At 40.2% G+C, this 22,196-nt stretch overlaps 1 protein-coding gene and 1 long non-coding RNA gene across 4 annotated transcripts in view; one reads left to right on the top strand and one right to left on the bottom strand.

Annotated features, from left to right (window-relative positions):
• LOC149998022 (SKA complex subunit 2) overlaps positions 1 to 22,196 on the top strand; it is a 78,313-nt gene that overhangs the window by 19,787 nt on the left and 36,330 nt on the right. The window contains exons 4-5 of one of the 3 annotated variants that reach the window (XM_090257716.1): positions 1,451 to 1,504; positions 15,669 to 15,738. The exons of 1 other annotated variant lie outside the window; for it this stretch is intronic. In XM_090257716.1, coding sequence (XP_090113842.1) covers positions 1,451 to 1,504; positions 15,669 to 15,738 — 124 coding nt within the window. The remainder of the gene's footprint in view (positions 1 to 1,450; positions 1,505 to 15,668; positions 15,739 to 22,196) is intronic. One more of the 3 variants, XM_090257717.1, reaches the window with a different exon arrangement.
• Positions 10,547 to 13,070, bottom strand: LOC149998024 (uncharacterized). The gene is made up of 3 exons (XR_016507248.1): positions 13,002 to 13,070; positions 10,954 to 11,008; positions 10,547 to 10,872 (listed from the first exon to the last, which is right to left on the bottom strand). It is a non-coding gene; the product is annotated as an uncharacterized LOC149998024 (long non-coding RNA).

The raw sequence follows: 22,196 nt of genomic DNA, 5'->3' as shown, positions 1-22,196 counted from the left end.
TGGTCTCTGCACGGGTGCGCAGTCCCCGCAGGGTTTCTGCAAACTACATCCTCCTCACAGCAAAACTGCAAATTCATTAGGTGGACGTGCCCTTCCACTCGCAACCAGTTCTTGCGAGTTCCTGCGCGACCCAAATCTCCCTCCAAATGGATAATCATTCCTCCCAGCGGTGCATTTTGTAGACTTTTGTCCTTCCTGTGAATGAAGGTATACTCTTACTGTCTCAATTTGGCTGTTGTGTGCCAGAACAGCTCTATTCTTTTTATATGACATTTGTAAGCTGTGATTTAAAATGTTGTGTGTATTTACGTAAAGGCTAGGAACATTTTTTTAAAAGGATTGGTTATTGGCCATAATTGTATAATGTCTAATTTTGAACCTTCCAAATACTAAATAAATTTTTGCTTCTTAGTAAGGGCAACGATGTCACTGGGCACCCCACTTGAAACTAGTTGTCCACGCCTCCCTGCCCCCCCAGCATCTGCACCTCACAGATTCTTTCTGGTCCAGCAGAGTCATGATTAGACTCCAGTAATTTTCTTCTTAATACTTTGTGTGAAGATATTATAAAGGTTTGATAACTTTACCTTGGTTTTAGGAGAGTTCCATTCTTCTAGAATGGAGTAAAAATAAATGTGAGTACCGCAATAATAAACTTAAAATATGTAATAACTTACATTTAATTATATCTTTTCTTGTTAGTTACTTCCTAAATTGGTTCACATGAGACTTCTTGCAAAGATAAGAAGTTTCTTCTATTTACGTGATCTTTTTTTCTTCCCTAAACATTGGTTGTGCTGCCACCAAAAATCTCAGCAGGGACAGAATCTCAGGCTCAGGTAAATTAGTTACTTGGTTACAGCATCAGGGCAGAAATTCGGATTTCTGGATTCTGAATTCGTTTGTTTCTTGACCAGAGTACACTGCTATTAGAACATACATCTTCTAAAAACTTTTACAATATTATAAAAATAATTCGTTCCCCTTGGGGAAATTGCAGAAAAGTAAAAAGTCCATTTGTTCCTTTTTTTCTTACTGTTAAACATAGGCTCCCCCTCCTCCCATATCGTTTCCTGAAATATTTGCAGTGACTGTAAATTAACTGTGACAGTTTAATTAATATTTGGACGCTTGGGTTAGTCAGATTCTTGCCATTCTAATTAATGCTTCCATGAAAATATTTGTGCATAAGTCTGTCTGTTTGCATGTCATAGCCTTTCCTTAAAATAGAACCATTGTGAAGCTTAGATGTACTCAGGTACCCTGGACCTTGGACTGACCAAGTCCTGATATGGAATAAAGTTAAAAGTAAAATTTTATCAAGTGAATTATTTTAAGCATGCTTTTTCCTCTTGATTCAGTAACCTAATCTGGTGGACTTTACATCTTTTATTACTTTCAGAGCATTGCTGAGGTTTTCCGACGTTTCATTTGTATGGAGAAATTGCAGGATGCCCGCCTGTGTCCTCGTTGTTCCAAGCTTTGTTGTTTCAGCTGTATCGGGGTAAGTTTTTTTTTTTTTTTTTTTACATGCATTTAGTTTACGTAAGATATTGTAAAAATTAATCGTTTTCTGTATTTTTTTAACATTTTAAAAATTGTGTTTCTATTACAGTTGTTTCATTCTTTCCCCCTGTATTTTTTCTTATTTTAAATTTTGTGTCCTCTTAAAAAATGTCTATATGAATGTTCTTTAATAGGAAGACCATCAATGTATATTGCTTAGTACTGCAGGGATGAATAATCATCAAGTGATAGCTGCCATGAAATGTCTGGAAACCAAAGCTCCATGTAATTTTCATATATTTGTATTATTAAATCACTGCACATTTAACCAGTATTAAACCAATGGACTTTGTGTTTATATTGAAGAATGTGTACTGTCATAGAGAGGCACTAACAAAATACTGAGAGACCCAGAGGAGGGAAAGTTCAAACTTGTTTGGTGGGTAAGACTAAAAAAAAAAAAAAAAAAAAAGTAAAGAATAAAATCATATCATCTTATAGTTATAAGAGACCTTAGTGATGACTATAATCCAGTGACTTTAATAATTGAATGTAGATAAACTCCTCAAACAAATTTACAAGGAGGCTTACCAGGTAGGAACTTGTTTCGGTTGTGTATGGGGATTCAATAACACATTTGCAGACCACAGTTGAAAACTGCCCTGCCCACATTACTCTTAGTAGATTATTTTCTTTCTTGAAAAAAACCAAAGCATCTCACATGCTCTTCACCTCAGAATTTCTCTGTGGTTTCTTATTTCTGTCTAAGGAAGATAAATATCCCTTTGTGAAGAGTAATATCTCTAATATATAAATCATTTGCTTCCAGTCACAGCTAGCAAATGGTGGAGCTGGAGTTGAACCCAAGAAGTCTGGCTTGAGAGCCTGTGTTCTTTGCCACTATACCATGTGCAGAAGACCTAGGTTATATACCATGCTAGTTCTCCCACTCATAAACTGAGACTCAATCTTTCTTAGCCTTGTTTCCTCAGCTATAGGAGGTGGATAACAAGATCTTCACAGGGTGGTTGTGGCATTAGATGAGATAAGCTAAAACTAATTTAGAAACTGTAAAATACTATTTTCTTGTAAAGTGTTACATTGTTGTTAAAATAGCAACTAATGCACATACATCTTCGTTTTAAAAATTTTTATTGATTTCAGAGAAAGAATTTTCGATTTGTTGTTCTTCTTACTTATTCCTGTCTCCTTTCCTCCTTTCCTCCTTTCTTTCCTCACCAGAGGACATTTTTTCATTGCTTTGAGAAAGAGGAAGGCAGAGAGAGAGAGAAACATCGATTGCTTCCCTCTTGTAGGCTCCCCACCCGGGGATTGAACTTGCGACCTAGGTATGTAACCCATCCCATTGTATGGGATGACGATCCAACCAACTGAGCCACAGCAGCCAGGGCCATTGGTTGTTTTCTTGGATGTTCTCTGACTGCAGACTCAACTGCAACCTTGGTGTACCTGAACAGTACTGCAACGAACTGTGCTACCTGGCCAGGGCCTCGTTGGTTGATACTTGTATGTGACATGACTGGGAATCGAACCCCCAACCTTGCTGTATCTGGATGACGCTGTAACCAACTGAGCTACCTTGCCAGGAATTTGTTTATGTTGATAAATGGTGAAACTGAAACTAGATAAATCAAGTCATTGGCCTCTCCTACTGTAGTTAATTAAGTGATAGAATCTGGATATGGACTCAGTCCTTGTGATGAAGGCGCAGTAGACATACGACCTCTGGTTATTACCTTATAACTCAGTGATTCTTTATTTCTTCATTGTTACCTCTTCCTGTTCCTTATAGGCATATATTTTCTTTTTTTTAAGATTTTATTTATTTTACTTTTTAGAGAGAAGGGAAGGGAGGGAGAAAGGGAGAGAAATATCTGTGCGACAGAATCGATTGGCCGCCTCTCACAGGCCCCCAAGTGGGGACTTCTCTGGCAACCCAGGCATGTGCCCTGACTGGGAATTAAACAGGTGACCTTTTATTTGCAGTCCAGCGCTCAACCCCCTGAGCACTCCTGCCAGGGCGAGGCATATATTTCTTAAATATTGCTGCTGGCATGCTGTACTCTGAGGTTTCTGGGAAAATTTTATCTACTTTAAGACACTTGATTTACTGTTGCAGGTTTAAGTTTCATTTCTGTGAGCAGGGCTCCCAAATTTATTCCTTCAGCATTGACCTATAAATGTCCTCTGATTGTCCTTCCAAGCATCTTCAACTTTCTTCCAGATCAAATTTGTCCTGTTCTTTTCTCAAATTGACTTTTTTGACTTCTTTCTTTTTATTCTATTTTGCCTGTCAACCTTGACATCTCTTACACTGATGGTTTTTAAGTCCTGTCAGTCATCTCCAAGTGTCTCTCCTGTCTGTCCTTTCTCTTCCTATCATTACCATCCTAATAGGGAAATACAGACATTATTACCTTGTGCTCAGGTTATTATAGTTATCTTCTAACTGATCTCTCTGTCTTTAATCTTTTCTTATCTCTAGTCTGTTTTGTATCCCGCTGCCATGTTGATGTTTTCCAGTGATGTCATGTTTTCCCTTCCATGCCTGTGAGATTTATTGCCTGAAGGATAAAGTCCAAGAATATTACCCTTGTGGTCAGATCATTTGGATAAAATGGTTCTAATGTTTCTTTCTAGAGCTGTCTTGATTCTTGAAGGTACTCTTCATTTGTTTATTCATCAAATATTAATTGCATGCCTACTTGAAGTTAGGCATTGACTTCCCAAGGAGTTGACTCAGTTGTTGGGATATAGACAGACAAGTGAGTAGATATATGTTAGATACCAATAAGTGCTATTAAGAAAATTGAAACTGAGTAAGGGTTTAGAGCAGGGACACTGAGGAGGGCAGAGGCAGGCTGGTGGCTGTTTTAGATAGGGTTGTGGGGGAAGGTCCCTTTGAGGAGTTGACATTTGAGCAGAGACCAGAATGAAATATGGGAGTGTTGTGAATATCTAGGGGGAGAAAATCCCAGGCAGAGAAATTAGAAGGGGCAGAGGCCTTGAGAAAGAAGTATGCTTAGTGTGTTGAGAAATAACAAAGAAGCCAGTGTAGCTGGAGCAAAATGGACAGAGGAAGAGTAGAAGAGGAGATGAGTTTCGAGATGTTGTGAAGGGCCTTGGTAAAGACCTTGGAGTTTATTTTAAGTGTGATGGCAGTCATTGAAATTTTCTGAGTGATATAATGTAAATTTTTAGAAACTGCCACTCTGGTCCCTGTGTGGAAAGTGGACTGTCAGCAGTTGGGAGAGGAAGTGAGGCAATCCTTTAGGATATGCTTTATCAGTGAAAGGTGAAGGGTGGGTTAGACTAGAATGGTAATAGTAGAGGTCATGAAAGTAGGACCGTCCTGGATGTATTTTGAAGGTAGAGCTTGCAGATGATATGTGAGGAAGTGTAAAGCATCTGGATGGTATAAACGGTATTCCATTCTGAGGTAGAAAAAACTTGGGGATGAGCAGATTTGGGTAGGCTCTAGATGTAAAAGTTTTGTTTTTAAATATATGGAGTTTATGCCCTGGCCAGGTATTCAGTCGTTTAGAGCATTGTGCCGATTTGCCAAGGATGTGAGTTTGGTCCCTGGTTAGGGCACATACAAGAAGCAACCAGCAAATGTGTAAATGAGGAGAACAACAAATCGATGTCTGTCTGTCTGTCTGTCTGTCTCTCCCCCTTCTTCTCTTTCTCTAAAATCAAGAAATAGAAAAAAGTAACTTTAAATATATGAAGTTTGAAGTGTTCATTATACATCTAATGGGAGATTTTGACAGTTGGAAATATGACTCTGGAGTGTGGAAGGGGACTTTTGGAGAGATTGAATTGTTAGCATATAGATAGTATTTAAAGCCAGGGGGTTGGTTGAGCTCACCAGGTTACCTCCTTGTAGGAAGATATTTTTAGGTCCGAACTGTGGGTTGCTCACATTTAGAGGTCAGAGGAGGAGGCAGATTCAGCAAAGGATGACAAGAAGGAGCCACAGAATTCAAGTGAGAAACATGTTTGAAGAGGAGTAAGGTAGCTGTGCCATATGGTTCTGGGCTGGGAATTGACCGTTGGACCTGAGAATGTGTGGGTCATTGGTGGTGACCTTGATGTGTAGTTTTAGGGGGAACAGAAACTTGCTGCCAGAGAGCGGGAGGAGTGAGACAGCAAGTATGAAGAGCTCAGAACTTCGTAATAAGTAAAGGGGAGCAATAAGGCTGTGGTTTGAAGGGGGTGTTGAGAGTCAACATTTTCCCCCATTTTTGGAGAAGTTTTATATCTTGCTTTGACTGAACCAGTAAACAGAATAATTAATGATGCTGGAGAGACGGGGGGAATAATGACAGGAGCAAAGTCCTTGAGAAGCTGAACTCTCCACCCAACCAAATTGTAATATTCATTTTGATGCCTTCCCTTCTTTCATCCCATCTCTGTTCACTTGACTATGGAAATTTAACTGTCTGTGAAAGGACAGATACTCATGCCCAGACCCGTGAATAAACATGTCCAAAGTCACCGAGTAGTTGGTGACAGACCAGGATTGGACTCCCATTCCAGTGCTCTACCCATGACTCTGGTGTGCCCAGGCACGTACACACACACACACACCCTCAAAAGGTGGGAACATTGTCTGTTTTCAGCCAGGTCTCCTTTAATTATCTAACTACACTTAGTGATTCTCTCTTATTACCAGTTTCCTTTTATTTGTGTTTATATCCCCGCCCTCTTTTTTGTCCCTGCAGTTCTCATTGTTCTTAGTTTTCGGGTTGGTTTTTTTTTTTTTGACTTCTTGATTTTCAACACAAGTAGCATTTTTATGTTTGCCTATATTTATTGACTTCCTTTTGTTTTTAATTTTGCAGCCTTTTTAAAATTAGGTATAATTGACAATAAATTGCACATGTTTAAAGTATATGGTCTGATAAGTTTTGACAAATGTATATACCTGAGAAACCATCACTACAGTTGAGATTGCATTCCTCCAAAGTTTCTTCGTGCCTTTTGGTAATGCCTCCTCCTGCTTGTCTTGTTCCCAGGGAACCTCTAACTGCTTTCTGCCACTATAGATGAGTTTGGATTTTCTGGAATTTTATACAAATGGAATCTTAGAATGTGTACTCTTACATATCCTTTTTGTTTGTCTTATACTCAGCAAAATTATTTTGATATTTATCTGCATCATGTGTGTCCAACAGTATTCCTTTTTATTGGTCCGTAGTAGCATTGTGCTGTGTGCATATGCCATAATCTGTTTATCCATTCACCTGTTTTTGTTTTATATGAGGTATAATTGACATATAAAACATCACATTGGTTTCAGATGTACAACACATTTTTAGATTTGGTATATGTATATGTTGCAAGATGACTATACTAAATCTAGGTAACATCTGTCAGCATATATAGTCAATTTTTTTTTCTTGTGATGAGGACCTTTGAGATCTGTTCTCTTAGCAATTTACAAATCTGCAGTATAATATTATTAACTATAGTTACCATACTTTACACACCCACTTGCTGATGGATACATGGGTTGCTTTTAGTTTTTGGCATTTACATAGAAAACTACTATGAACATTTATATACCAGTCTTTGAATGGACTTAAGTTTGCATTTCTTTTGGGTAAATAATTAGGAGTGGAATGTCTAGATCTTATGGTAGATGTATGTTTAACTGTTTAACAAATTGTCAGACTGTCTTCTAAAATAGTTGTATCATTTTACATTCTCACCAGCAGTTTATAATAGTTCCAGTTCTTCCACATTAATTCCAACACTTGTTTTTTTCAGTCTTGATTTTTAGCCATTCTCATAGGTATGTAGTGGTACCTCAACTTTCCCCCTAAGATCAGGAAAAAGATAAGGATGTCTACTTTTATTACTTCTATCTATTACCTTCTCTCCCAACCCCTGGTACCTACTATTTTTCCTGTCTCTATGAATTGGACTAGTAAGTACCTCATAGAAATCCAATCATGTAATATTTGTTCCTTTGCATTTATTTGTGGACTCTCTATTGCTTTCTATTTCTGTCCTTATCTGAGCACCAAACTGATGATTACTGTAGCTTTGCTGTAAATTGAAATCAGGAAATTCAACGTAGTTTTGGCTATTTGGGGTCCATTGAGATTCTGTTTGAATTTCAGAATAGGTTTTTTTACTTCTGTAAAAAGCACCATTGGGATTTTGATAGGAATTGCATTGATTCTGTAGATTGCTTTGGGTAGTATTGTCATCGTAACAATATTAATTTTTAAATCCATGAATATGGGGTGTCTTTTCATTTATTTAGGACTTCTTTAATTTCTTAATTTTCTTTCAGCAGTATTTTGTAATTTTCCACCTATAAATATTTCAGTCTTGGCTAAATTTATTCCCATGTGTTTTCCTCTTTTTGATGCTATTGTAAATGTATTGTTTACTTAATTTCCTCTTTGTAGTCTTCTTTGCTAGTGTGTGGAAATGCAAGTGTTTTTTATTCGTTGATTTCTATATCCTGCAACTTTGGTGAATTTATTAGTTTTAACAGTTTCTTGTGAAATAGGGTTGTCTACATAGAAGATCATGTCATCACAAACAAATGATTTTTACTTCTTTTCTATTTTGTATACTTTTATTTACTTGCTTAATTGCTCTGGCTGAAATTTTAGTATTATATTGATTAGAAGTGTTGAAAGCAGGTATCCTTGTCTTTTCCCTAGTCTTAGGGAAAAGTTTTCAGTCTGTAACCATTGAATATGATGTTTACTGTGGGTTTTTAAAATAAGGGCTTATTAAGTTGAGAACGTTTCCTTCTATTTTTCTTGAGTGTTTTTTTATCATGAAAGGATACTGGATTTAGTCATGTGTCTTTTCTGTATCAATTGAGATGCTCAGATGTCTTTTTCCCTTCATTTTATTATGTGCTATGTTCCACTGAATGATTTTTGTATGTTGAACTGTCAGTGAATTCCAGGAATAAATTCCACTTGGTCATGGTGTATAATCAAGGAGACTTGAGCTAAGTCACTTGTCTGGTGTCGTGTGGTTAGGATTCAGACTGAGGTCTGAATACTATCTGAAGCTTGTGATTCTTCCATTTGATGGAGAGAAATTAATTATTTAGTCAAATGTGGAGGAAATGCCATAAGGATTATTTTTTTAATATTGTGCATTAATATTGTTCAGTGGTTCTTACCTTTGGTTTTGGTTTGGGAGAAACATTGTTTTTCCCAAAGTATTAAAATTGCCATATTTATTTTTTGATTAAGTGAGATTCTAGAATACAAGGTAAAAATGCCACATATATACAGAGAAGGGAAAGGTCACCAGCTTGGGATAGGCAGGGAAGTTTTATGGCTATAACCAATGGACATTCCCAAGTGACAACATATGGAGGGAAGAAAGGACTGTCTAAGCAGGTACACAGACTTGATGCTGAAAGTTGGATACAAGGTCTGTCCAGAAGGTATCCAGCCATGTAATATGAAAAATAGAGACATTCATTGAGGAAGATGCAAGATACAAATAACATTGTACATAAGACAAGCCTAGGTGTCCTTCAAAGTAGACACCTGGGGACCTCACACAGTTCTCCCAGTTACCACCAGCTGCCCCATCGTATTTTCCTGAATATCATCTACAGTCTGAAATCTCTTCCCTTTCAAAGGTGATTTTAGCTTTGGGAAAAGCCGGGAGTTGCTGCCAGTCACCAGTCACCCTTAGCTGTGGCCTTCTGAAGCATCCAGAGAGTTTCCAGGAGGAATGTTCAAGCTTAATGCAATATTTGATGCAGATTCGTTGCTCTACTTGCTCAGTCATTGTGAAAGTGACGGCCGTTCAACAGTAGGTGTGCTCACTCAGTGGCTTCTACCACCCCCACTGACTAGTGCAGTGAGGTCATCATTGTTCATGCATGTGCATTCCAGTTCACGCATATGTATTCCAGTCCACTCTCCTTGGCTGTCAGGTTACACTGATGTCACGCAAACCATTCTCTTATATTAACAGTGGCTGATAGGTCTGGTCTACAGCTAGGGGTGCTCTCCAGGTGCTTTTCGCCTCCCCTTAAATACAGGTGTCTATGCTTACCACCGTCCCACCATCATCGCCGTTGCTGCCACCACCAGCACAGTTTGACCTCTCCACCCCAGCTTCACACCTCCTACCCTTCTGGATGAGCACCACTTCTTTATAACTTCCTACGTTGGACTTCCATTTATTTTCTGGAACTTCTGGTTATTTCTGGTTTTGTGGTAGTTGTATTCCTTCTTAGTTGTGGAGAGAGATGGAGCGTGTCACTCTAGGCCTCCATCTTGGCTGGAAGTCTCCTGTGTGTGTTTGCCTGTGTGTTAGGTTACATTGTAAGGGGCCGAGCCTTAGGGATTCCTCAATTTTTTATGTTAGCTTGCTATTGTATACTCAACCTTTGACTGAAAGATGAATATAAGCTTTTATTAATTTAGCTGACATTACTAAATTACTTATTTTCTTAATGACTTCTATCTAATTAGAGTCTTAATCTGAAATGACTTTCTTCCCTTAACTGTGAACTTTCTACTAGCTTGTAAGGATGGAGAACCCGTTACACCAAGACAGGGCACAGGTTTGTGCAAGTTTAAGATCTCAGGGGAGAAGACAGGCCTCACCGTAAAGGCATGCTCAGGGATCCAAATATTCTGACAGCCCTAAGACCTGATGATGGGGGGCCACAATGGGGGTCAAGTATGTTGTACATAACTGGCGCTTGGTGAGCCAGGGGCCAGAGCACCAGGATAAATTGTTATTTGACTTAATAACCCACACCCCTGGATGATGATGTATCTTCCAGTTCTCGGGGACAGACTATATTGGGGAACATGGGGGAGAGGAGTCCCTTTTCACCCTTGTTTGACCACACTGCTGCTTGAGGAAGTGCTGGCTACCCCGGGAGTCCTGCTTCAGCCTTGCTTTTCTTGCTTATGGCTCGTGCTATTTGTGTGTATATATATTTACCTATTTACATTTTAATTCTTTCCCTCATGGCTAGAGGTGGTTACAAACGTACACATTTCAGTAGAGAAAAACAATTTATTAGTAACCTGGTTCACTCAGCAGGAGGATCAGGTGTCACTTTCTGTTACTACTGATTCCAGGGTGTCATAGGAGACTCCCTCCTTTGTTCTGGGGAGAGAAAAAGAAGGTCAAAGCTTTTACTCTTGAAAGGAACAATGAAACTATTCATTATTTCCCCCTTTTAGACAGGAATTCTAAATAACTCCCAGTTATTTACATGTCTGAAGGCTCCTCCTCATCAGAGGAACCCATGTTTTGCAGATGCTGTGCCTCTTCTTTTTTCAAAGGGCCATGTGCACCCCGCAGCCAGCTCCAGAAACCGCCCTCCTAGAAAACAGAGAGGGAAACATGAATCCTGCCTGTCCCCCACTTTTTCCCACCACAGTGCTTGATCCTCCTGAAATTTACCTCCATCTGGCTTTCCACCGGTCGGTCCTTATTCAGGAGTCGCGAGAGAAAGCCCCTTGGAGGAAAACGCATACCAACAATTAGTGATTTGTCCCTCGCCTTATTAGGATTAAATGGGTAACTGGGTCCATACTCAGAGGCAAAGTCACTGTAGACCTGGGACCTTGGAAATGATTCTTTGCACACTGGGCTTCCAGGGGTTCTCTGTGTCTGTTTAAAATGTCCCTGCCATGTCTCTGGGGTGACCTCTGTGGGTGGTCTGGCATGGAGTACAGGTGGGATTTTCAGCCTGAAGCACTTTCCTGGCCCTTGGCCAAGCGCCCTGAAGTGCATTGGGGAAAAACTGCACAGCCACACTGGGCAGAAGCAGTTTGCTCTCTCCAGAAGCATTTCACATCTGTCCCATTTAGACTTAGTCCCACATACACCCTTTGCTGGGGGTGGGGGTGAGGGTAAGAAGGTGCTTTTAACTTTCTAGCTGCTTTATCCTATAAGTTAAATCACACAACTAAATGCCTGAGTCCAAATAGCAGTTAGCTAAGTTAGCTAGCTTGCTGACTTCCGTACTGCAGGCTGTCACCGCTGAGTGAGTTGTGAAATCAGTTTACAAGTCACAACCAGCACTAGACTACAAAGTATTCTTTTTGACTGAAACAGAATAGAAAAAAATCAGAGTGCATAATGAGTCTGTTTTAGAAACGACTTATGTCTGTGTGGTACGTGTGTACTGAGTTCTGACATAAAGTGTAGCTCACAGTCCAAGCACGGGGTAATCAATGGAGAGACCCCCAGCTGGAAAGGCACCATCTTCTTTCTGACACTAGCAATGTGGCCATGGAGCAAGATATTTCCCTTCCTCCTCTCTGTTTCCTTATTATTAAAAAAAAAAAAAAAGAAAAGACAAACTACTGCGTAAGGTCTTGCCCAGTTAAAACTCTATGAAGTTGGGATAAAGGGAATAGAGAGAGTAGGGGCCTGAAAACCAGGAGGAGGGGAAGGGAAATTTTCCTGCCACCTTACAGGAAGGACTCATATAGTCTACATTCCGTCAGCCTTGAAGGAGACCAGAGCCTTTACCCTAAGGCCACGTGGCTTTCCCTGTCCCTTCCCCAGAGCTCCACCACCAGCAGGAACAAGTACAACCAAGACCTCCCCCTTTGCTCCCTGTTTCCTTAAAGGACCAGTGGCAGCAGATGCACCTGTGCTAGTCACACTCTCTATCAGCTTTGGCTACGGAGCTCATTTTGCAAAGTCCAGGCAAAGCATCAGAGTTAACAAGTGTTCTTTCCAAACTTAGCGGTTTCCTCACTGTAAAATGAGACTGAGGTAGAGTTCTAAGTTCTCCTCTAGTTCTTTCTTTTCTTTTTCTTTTTTTTAACTTTTCTAAGCATTTATTTTATGATAAATTTACTTTCAAGTTTTTCTTGCTTCAGTTCCTTATGGGACTTTTCTTTTCTTTTCTTTTCTATGCATCTTCTTCTTCTGGTTCAGGACCAATCTGCTCTTTTTCAGGGAGGAGCATCTCAGTGCGGCAGGCCTGAGAGCCCTTGTGGGCGTTAATCCACCATGAGCGCCGTAAACTCTGCGCTGCATCTTGGGAGCTTTGCTCACCTGGATGTGCTCAATGCCCAGAGAGTCTGCACCCCAACCCTTAAGTTCAGCACTGCTCTCTGCAGTTTTAAGCATGTGCAGCAAAAACGCAGCACTCTTTTGGGGGCACCAACCTGCACCCAGCCCCAGTCTTTGGCCTGGGCACTCCTACCAACTCCACCATTGTAAGGACAGAATGGCACACATTGCTTCTGCAAAGTGACATCCTTTAGCTGCTTGGTGGCTTTTCAGATATGCATACCCTTTTGGCCTGGCTGTTTCCCAAGTGTTCTCAAAGTGAACATGAATATTTAAAACTCTTGATTTGCATGATTTTGTGGGGTTTTCTGGGTCAAATGAGTAGCGCACCATTTTCAGAGGTCACTTCAGGCCACCTCCAGGAAGAAGCTCCTCTAGTTGTAAAATCCTACTTTAAAAACTGTCAGACTAATATTTACCTTGGCTTTCCTCCATTATTGCCCACAGGTGTTCTTGCGGCACGGAACTGTTTTAGGAAGAAAGCGACATCACAATTATTCATCACAATGACCACTATCTCTAAATCTTTATTTGTTCCCTTCTAGGTAAGGTGATAACTTTCTTGAGGACAGGAATTTGTTGAATACCCTTTGACTCTTCTTCCATACTCCCTAAGTTAGGATCTTGCAGGGAGCTGGCAATGTGTTTCATTGGCTGCTTTGGATAACGTTCAGCAGTTAGTCCCTAATAAAAGCTCTTAGAAGTAGAAAAAGAAAATAAAAGTATCTACCGGAAACAACGCAGCAGCTTTGTTTTAAGTTCAAGAACAAGAGTAGGATGCCTGTTATTACTGTTACTATTCATCATTGTTGAGGAGGTCCTAATCAATTTAATAAGAAAAGTGAAGTATTGGAAAGAGACAAAACGCATGTGCATAGGAGATGATGCCAAACCTAAAAGTGCAAGAGCATCGACTAGAATTTTAATGTCAAGTAAAATGACAATTCAGTAAGTGAATCCAAAATCAAATGATTAATACGCAAACCTCAAGAGTTTTCCCACGTACCACAAAAGACTAATTAAAAAATGAAAGATCCCACTTGCAATATCAATAAAAATGCATCAAGTACCTAGAAACAGACTTAACAAAAAATGCGTAAGACCTACGTGATCAAAACATTAAAACTCTTCTGAAGGACATTAGGAAGAATACACGACGTGAAGATACCATGTTCTTAGGTGTTGTGAAGATGTCAGTTCCCTTCAAATGAACCTACCGATGTAATGCAATCTATTCAAATTCCAAGAGAGTTTTTAAACAAAACCTGGCCAGCTGGTATTTGGTAGAGAAAATATGCAGGAATAGCCTACAAAATGTATGAAGAAGAAGATAAAAAAGCAGCAGCTTATATGTTATAAAGAAATTGGAATTACATGGTGATACTGTCACTGGTACAAAAAAAGATAACTAGATCAACAGACTAGAGTCCAAAGAGAGCTTTTTAGATCAGGAAAGAAAGAATGAGTCATTCAATAAAAGATTTTAAAACAATTAAATCTTCACGTAGGGGGAAAACAGTCAACCACACTAAAAACAAAACCAATACTAGACAGATTTCTTTTTTAAATTATGAATAAAAGAAATACTATAAAAAGGACTAAAAGAAAATATCAGAGACCACTTTCATGCCATGAGGTAACAAAGGCCTCGCTAACAAAACCCATACCCCATAAGCCAGGAGATGATCGGCAGAGAGGGTGACAGATGATCAATACACATCCTGCTCCGCACAGCCCTTGCCCTCTTCTCCCCTTGTTTGTTTGTTTTCTCCCTGTCGATTTATGGAAGTCCTTTGATATTAAATATCTTCATACTTTCAGTGGTTTTCATTGAATTTCAAAATTTCAAATATTTCTCAGTGTTGTTGTCTTTAAGGAGACAGAAGAGTCAGGCAAACCATCCTCAAAAAGCTTATCATCTAACTGGGGAGAGGAAATAATGAAACCACATAAATAAACACAAATGCGAGATTAAACTCCATAGAAATTAAATGCATTATAGGAGTTTATAGAAAATCCAAAAAAGCAAAGGCCATGTGCCCACTAGAGAGGGAGAGGGTATTGTCTGGGCACTGGCCAATGACTTCTTCCCAGAGGCCTTGGCAAGCTGCCCACATGCTAGTCCCCAGCTCCTAGGCTCAGAAGTCAGACTCTTCACCAAGAGAGGGCTCACTTCTTCCGATCGGGGTAGTCTCACCTTGTCAATACTGCAGTGCTAATAAAAAATCAGAAGGCCAAGATTACGGCCTGAGAGTGAGAATTACATCTGTTCCACAGACAACACCTGTGTCTACACGATCAGGGAAATACACTCTGTGGAGCTAGGCCACATGGCACACAGAAGCACAGTCAGAAGGCTACTTGGTGAGAACAGAATTAGAACAATAGGAATCAGCTGAATCCTGTGTTTAAAGGAAAAGACTGTATTAGCTGGATCCATGCATCTCCCCAACAGGCACAGCCTGGCTAGTGGGCTGGACTCTCCACGTCTGCTGCCTGAGGTGCCATCTCTACTCTTAGGCACTGCTAGGATGGGCAATGCCCATGTCAGACTCTCCCTCACCTGTTCTCTGCTTTTACTGCTGACCAACCCTCCTGCAAATAGACATGTTTTCTTTAGCAGTTACACATCCAGCCAGGTATTTCTCAAGTCTGGTAGACCAGGAGGCCATTTGGTCCATACACATCTCTGCTCTGCTCCATGATGTGTTGACCTTGGTATTTCTCTCTTAGGGAGCTGCCTTTTAAAAACTTACTTACCATATTTTTAAGTTCTCGTGGGAGGGGAATGCCTCACTACTGCCCACGCCCTGAAAGGATGATAAATCTCACAGAAGAAGGAGGACTAGCAGGGCTGAAATAGGAATTTGAGCTGACTTTTGAGAGATTCACAGGACTTGCAGCACAGGCAGAGCAAAGTAAGGGAGTTTTAGATGAGCAAAGGCACGAACAAAAGTAGAAATGGGCATGGTGTGGCTAGGTTATGGTGGGGGGCTGCCATGACCATTGAAAATGTAAACAAGGTATTAGGTTGGATTAGTAGGGTAGTCAAGATTGTCAGCTAATTATATCACTTTTAATATTAGCTCCTGCCTGTTGGGAAAACAAGCCATTGTGTAATTGAAGAAAAGGCACACAGGCAAGCTCCAGGAAGAGGTGAGTATAAATACGACAGGCTTTAGAGAGGCCTGATGCAGGATTTAGTTTGCAATGTTTTAACTGAACCTATTTACGCCATGCTTTTTACACACTGGAGAAGAAATCCGCTAAGTAAATCTAGTCAATTGACAAGATCACACTTTTGTCTTTTAGCCATGTCCTTTTGACCAGGGTGACATAACTTTATGAGGGTGGAGAGTCTAAATCTCTCCTCAGTTCAGCCAACAAGAAATCAATGGTAGAAAGAGAGTAATTGGTAATACATCAAATCAACATCATCCATTTTGAGTTGAAGAAATTTTGCTGTCATGTCAACTCTGGCCTATTGTAAGTTCTCAAAATAGTACAGTGGCTTGTTATCTTGATTTCAGTTCCACACAATCTCTGGGAGTGGGCTTCCTTTAAAAATCTTTGGAATATAATGTGTAATAAAATAATAAAGCATATCAGCATTCATGACTAAAGAAAAATATCAGGGAGGAGTAGGTGGGAAAGTGGCTTTGATTTTCAGTTTGTGGGTTCTGACTCTATTCTAAAGACAGAATGTATTCTGGGAAGCTGAATGAACCGTTGTCTTACCATAATGAGACAGAAGATTGCAGTTAAACCTGTCGCCACTACAATAACAGGAGAGGCTAATAGGAGTATCTCCTTATAGCCATATCTTGGCACATTTCTGATGACCTTAAAAGAGAAAAACAAGCAATAATTTTAAGAAACAAACCAAAGAGATGGAAAAGATAAAAGTTAACTATTCTTAAGCCTGTGCTAAAGAATAGCTAACTATTCTTAACTACTACTCTAAAATCCCACTCTTTCAGGTGAATGGCTTATGAGGAGAGACCCAAAAACCCACAGAATATATTTATAAAATATTGTGTGTTTATCCTTACATGCTTAAACTTCAGTCCCCTTTACAGTACTCTCTATTTGATGCAATACACCTATTGAGACGTTTTTTTCCACTGCTCAAAACAGTTTTTGAACTTGTCAATTTTGATGCCATTTAGTGCTTCTGCTGTTTCTTTGTTTCACTGATTCCACATTGGCAAAACAAATCCCCTTGAGGAATTTTTCATCCAGGGAAACACAAAAAGTCACTCAGGGCAAGACTGGGTGAATAGGGAGGGTGGGGTGTGGGGGTCATGCGGTTTTTGTCCAGAACAGCTGAACACTCAGCAAGGTGTGCGCAGGCGCACTTGTAAATTACCCATCAAATATGTTGAAAGAGTCTTCCAAAAAAAATTCACTGATGCCTAACACACCCTCTCACAACAAAACCAGCTGGTACATTCTTACAGATGGGTTCCTAGAATACTCCCCTAGTGGAGGAAACCTGTACTACAAGGGGCCCGCCCTCCAGAAGACAATTCTGGGTTTTGGGGGGTTCCCTCTCATATAGGTTCTTAAAGAGCATACCGTATCTAATGTGTTATGCAATCTTAGTATTAGCATTTTCTTGTGCAATTTATCTTGTGTGTTAGGTCCTCTTGGTGTCTACCCCAGGAACAGTGGCACCACTGTCTAAATGAGCAAAGTAGAAGATCACTGTCTTGGGCTTTGGCCAAAGTCACATGGCTAAGACAAGAGGCAGTCTGGGTGCCTCTGGTCTTCCTACCTCAGTGCTTTCATGGCACGTCCTAACTGACTGGCTGTCCAGGCCTTGTGCCTCAGGAGCTGCCCTTACCTCATGTGGCTCCTCCTCTTCCTCTTCACCCTGGGCTCCTGTCTTTTCATTTGCCCATTTGTTCATGTCCTCTGGCTTGGAGACCTCTTCTTCTTCTGGCTCAGTGAGCAAGTCTGTTAATAAATCTGTTCCAAAAAATAGTTTCCTCCATTTATTTTTGTAACTTGAATTGTAAAATTTAGGTTTAAGAAGGGTCCCTCTATTGTTTTTCAAACGACTCAGGGGCATACCTCCATCTTGTACATTTTAAAAAGGAAGTTTAATGAATGGTAATAACATTGATTCTATACCTGCTTTTTAATCTCCGAGAAATAAGGCAGTCTGTACTGTAGTGCACTAATGACATCACTGTTATCATTAAAGTCTAGCTGCTTACCCAGAATGGCTGACAATTTCTTCTTTTTTTGGCCTAAGGAGACCTCCTCTGGCTGAATTGTCAGCTCACTGCCCGCATTCTTATGTTCTCGCAACGCGCTCATGAAGGAGCCTTTCGGATTTTTTAAATGTGGTTCATCTGTCAAAAAAGAAGAGACCATTTTTGATCATGAAGGACTCATGGGACAGCTTTTTGTCAGTCCAAAGCCCTACATGCCAGTCAAATAAGTTGGGAATCAGCAAATATCGGAATGTTGTTGAGAGAGGAGAAAAATAAACCCCAACTTAAACCTGATTGACAACACAACAAAAGGAGAAAAGCTATGTTTTTAAAGGGCGTTATTGACTCAGAACATTCCACAGCGTGAAATAGAGTAACTATATTTAGGGTTAGTCCCTTAATCCCCGGGGGCCAGTTGCCAGGTACTGAAGAAAAACCAAGGCTGGAAGACCCCACTCAGTTACACTCTCTGCAGATCTACTGCGATTCCTCACGTTCATGGTTCCCACCCTGTCCTGCTCAGATGCAGAGGGAGCATGAGGCTTCCTCTCTCCGCCTCTTCGTGTGCTCGTGTTCTTGCTTCCATCACAGGTGAGCGTGATTAAAACCCACGGCTAACAGCTCTTCATCTGGACATGCCCTTCTCCACTTACCCACCAAAGCATTACTTCGGTCATTGCTTCTACACATCCCTGCCCCCAGAACAAAAGGCTCTATACAGAAAAAGAACTCTATGTCCACTCTTGCTCTGTACTTAAATTTAGGCAGGCATCTGGAATGTAGGTGGGTTAAGAGACTTGGCAGGTTGTGTGCCACTGTGGAATGTTCAACACATCTATGGAATAATACTTTGGGGTTCTAATATACAGAAGGGAAAAGGCAACTGTTGTCAGATGCCTACTCTCCTTTCCTTTCATGTCTTTTCTTACATTTTCAGCTTTACTTGGGGAACCATCCAAAGCTTCTGACTGCATGAAGGTCAAGTGTATCATTGTGCAACTGGGTTTCCATTCCAGAATAATGAAAGTATTGCTGTTGAAGCTGAGGGTCAGAGAAGGAGTTGAGGGTCCCAAAGTGGGGAGCTTGTGGAGCCCCAAAAGGAAAGCCAGAGATCTGAGTACTAGGTGACAGCACTTAACACTCTCTAATCTTGTTTTTACTCTCCTGTTAAAGGAGATTAAAATGCCTGCTCTGCCCACCTTTGGGGTAGAAGAGAGTAATATAATGGGCCAAAAATTTGTTTTTGAAAAATGAGCCACACTCTCTTAATATAAGTAGCACAGTGTTATTATTTATGATGTGCCCCAGATCCCTGCCAGAGACCCACATTCACACTATTTGGGCATGAAAGCACATTTTGGAAGTTATCAGATGGTGCAAATAAGCCTAATTTGTAGAAAAATACTTAAAAGCACCCAAGTGTTTGGTGGATAGAAAACCGTGAGCTTCAGAGCAAGTTCAGAGTTGGACACTCTAAGAATACAAGAGGCCTCCCACCCATTAGAAGGATTTGTCAGTAGCTTCTGATAATAAAACCAGAAATTCAGATCCCAAATAGAATTTTCATAAAATACAATCACTCGTACTCTTTTTATAAAATTGCAAAACAAACAGAATAAAAATATAGCTCTACCTGTCCAACGAGGCAAAGGACAAATGAGGCCCAATGCATCCAGAGCCAGTTTACAGGCTGTGCCACTGACCAACAGGTTCTCATTTGGACGGAAAGCGCCAACTGAGCACCGCACGCACTGTGTGCTCATTGCTGTTAATCCCCTGCCCCCTTCCTTTCTCTTTTTCCTTCATCCAACTTTTAGCAAGGAAGCGATTCTCAGAAATATAGGGAGTTAAACTCTGGATGAATGAATAAAAATAACACGGTGACCTTATTTGTTTAAAAACTTACCATCACTGGGACAACTGTAATAGAACAACAATTTTAAAAAAGAAAGAACAAAAGAAAAACAGCAACAACAACGAACCTTCGAAAGGTATTTCCAAAGGAAAACAACTTATCATCATCGATTAAAAATTAAAACAAATAAAATAAAAAAGAAAGAATTTACCATTGGGCAATTCAGACTCACCACAAGTTGTGTGTGTCAGACAGTCAGCGGGGCAGTGTAATTTCACTCTCTGGCTGACCCTCTCAATGTTCTCACTGAATTTGCAGAGGCAGCAGGCCAAATTACGGGGGAGGATCCTATAAAGGGAAAGGCAGAAAATTAAATTATTGGCAGAAAAGCTATTTGAGCAGGTAGAAGAGGTGGGCAGAGGCTACCAGAGGGCTGTGCGAAGAAGCGTTATGGGGGCTTCCCACCTGAACAGTTTGGGGGGCATCAGCTGGCCATCGATTATTCTTTTGGTAATCCTCACTGGGGAACGTGCTTATTGATTTTAGAGAGAAGGGAAGGGAGGGAGAGAGAGGGGGAGAGAAACATCTATGTGAGAGAGAAACTAACCGGGACCCTCAGCGAAACCCTAGGCTGGCTGGAAATGGAACCCGCGACCCTTCGGTTTACAGGAAACCTCTCCAACTCACTGAGCCACACCAGCCAGGGCAGCCATTTGCTCTCTTGAATATTGTCAATAAATAGAGGGGAGGACAGAAGAGTAAGAATGGCAGACTAAAGGTGATAGGCACTAGAATCAGGTGACACTCTGATCTGTAGTTATAATTCAGATGTATCTCCTTCTCCCAACCCAGAAGTCTCACTTTGGGTGGAGAGTGCACTAGGAGGGGGAAATCTTCTAAGAAGGCTCTGGATAAGTCCCTAACTTATAAATCCCTAATTGTGAGTGGTAAATGTATTAGAAGTTACTCTGGGCATAAAGAAAAACATTATGTGGTTAAATAGTAGCAGACTGCATTGGGCAAATCTGGGCAATATGAACATTCAAAAGAATAATGATAATAAGGTATAACATAATTAATTTAAAGAAGAGCCCATGAGTTCACAATAATACTCAAAGAGAAAATAGGTAAACTATTATTTATAGAATAATTCCAGCTAATAAATGTAGTAGGAATAATAAAATTAGAAAAAGAGTGTCACTTTGTAACCACCAATGTAGTAATCGATCAGACACAAATTATTACTGATGCACAATTGGGTAAAAAGTTGAGAGGAGAATGTCCACTGATCTTAAAGCATCATTCAACAGATTATTTATTAATTACCAAGGAAAAAATAACTTTACAATGGAGGGATCTGGAAAATACCATGTTCACCAAAAGATCAAATTTAGCATTATAGGCCACTTAAAATGATGAGGTAGAAAGGATACATCACTTACGTAGTATTCCTTCCAAAATATTTTACTTTGAATCTGATCATGAGCAAACAGACAAATCCAGACTATGGGACAATTCATAAGACAACCATCTTAGACACATCAAAAATGCCAGTGTCATAAGAGACAGAAAATAAAAAGGGTAGATAAATGTTTTAGATTAAAGGAAACGAAGACAAGACATGTGATACCTGATCTTTGGTTAGATTCTGGATCAAAACAAAACAGACTTAAAAAATATTATTGAGGCAGGGGGGAGAATATAACTGACTTTAGACCAAGATGGGATCAATTTGACCTCCTGCCTAAAACAATTTAAAAACCAGACAAAATATATGTAACAACAGTTCTCAAGAAGTTGAAATTCAGGTAATGAAGGACAGTGACTCCCAAGAGATAGGAAACAAATTAAGTAAGCCCTCTGATGCATTGTTCTAACTTACTGCTCTGAGCTTCCAGGTCATGATGTAAGGAAGAAAAAAAACCCACAGAGACTGGTTAACTCCCTAAGGAATGGATATGAGAGTTGGGGAAACCAAGGTGACTGGAATGCACAAAGCAGAATACTAGGAAAGAAAAGAAGTACACAGACAAGCACTCTGGGGATATGCAGAGAGATCTCTTGAGTATTCAACAAAGTACTGGATGGTGCCTGTGTGTGAAGAGTGGTTTGAGCCCAGGAAAAGAACCACATGAAAGGATCAGAGAGAAGAATAACTGGATATCACCCACTGTTAGGAATAGTGCCTGCTCCAAGAAGCTGGAGATTAAAAACTACAGTGTCTAACTGAAAAAGACACTGGAGGGGGGATAAATGGTAATGGAGGAAAGATGCAATAAATACCTACATAAATATAAAAACCAAAAAGAACAAGAAAAAGACACTGGGTAGGATTACTGGCGTATTAGACAGTGCAGAAGAAGAAAAGACCGGTGACTTTAAAATGTAGCAATACAAACTATACAAAATGGAACGCCAAGAGAAACAACCAACAACAAAGATGAACAGAGCCACAGGGAGCTGGGCAACAACTTCAGGTGCCCTAATGTATGTGTGCTTAGAGTCCATGAAAGGGGGGAGACATAAAAATCTGCACA

Source organism: Furipterus horrens, unplaced genomic scaffold (genome assembly GCF_987537825.1).
Source record: "Furipterus horrens unplaced genomic scaffold, mFurHor1.1.pri manual_scaffold_11, whole genome shotgun sequence".
Lineage (NCBI taxonomy): Eukaryota > Metazoa > Chordata > Mammalia > Chiroptera > Furipteridae > Furipterus > Furipterus horrens.
The sequence above is the reverse complement of the archived record's forward strand: the minus strand, read 5'-3'. Positions and strand labels throughout refer to the sequence as shown.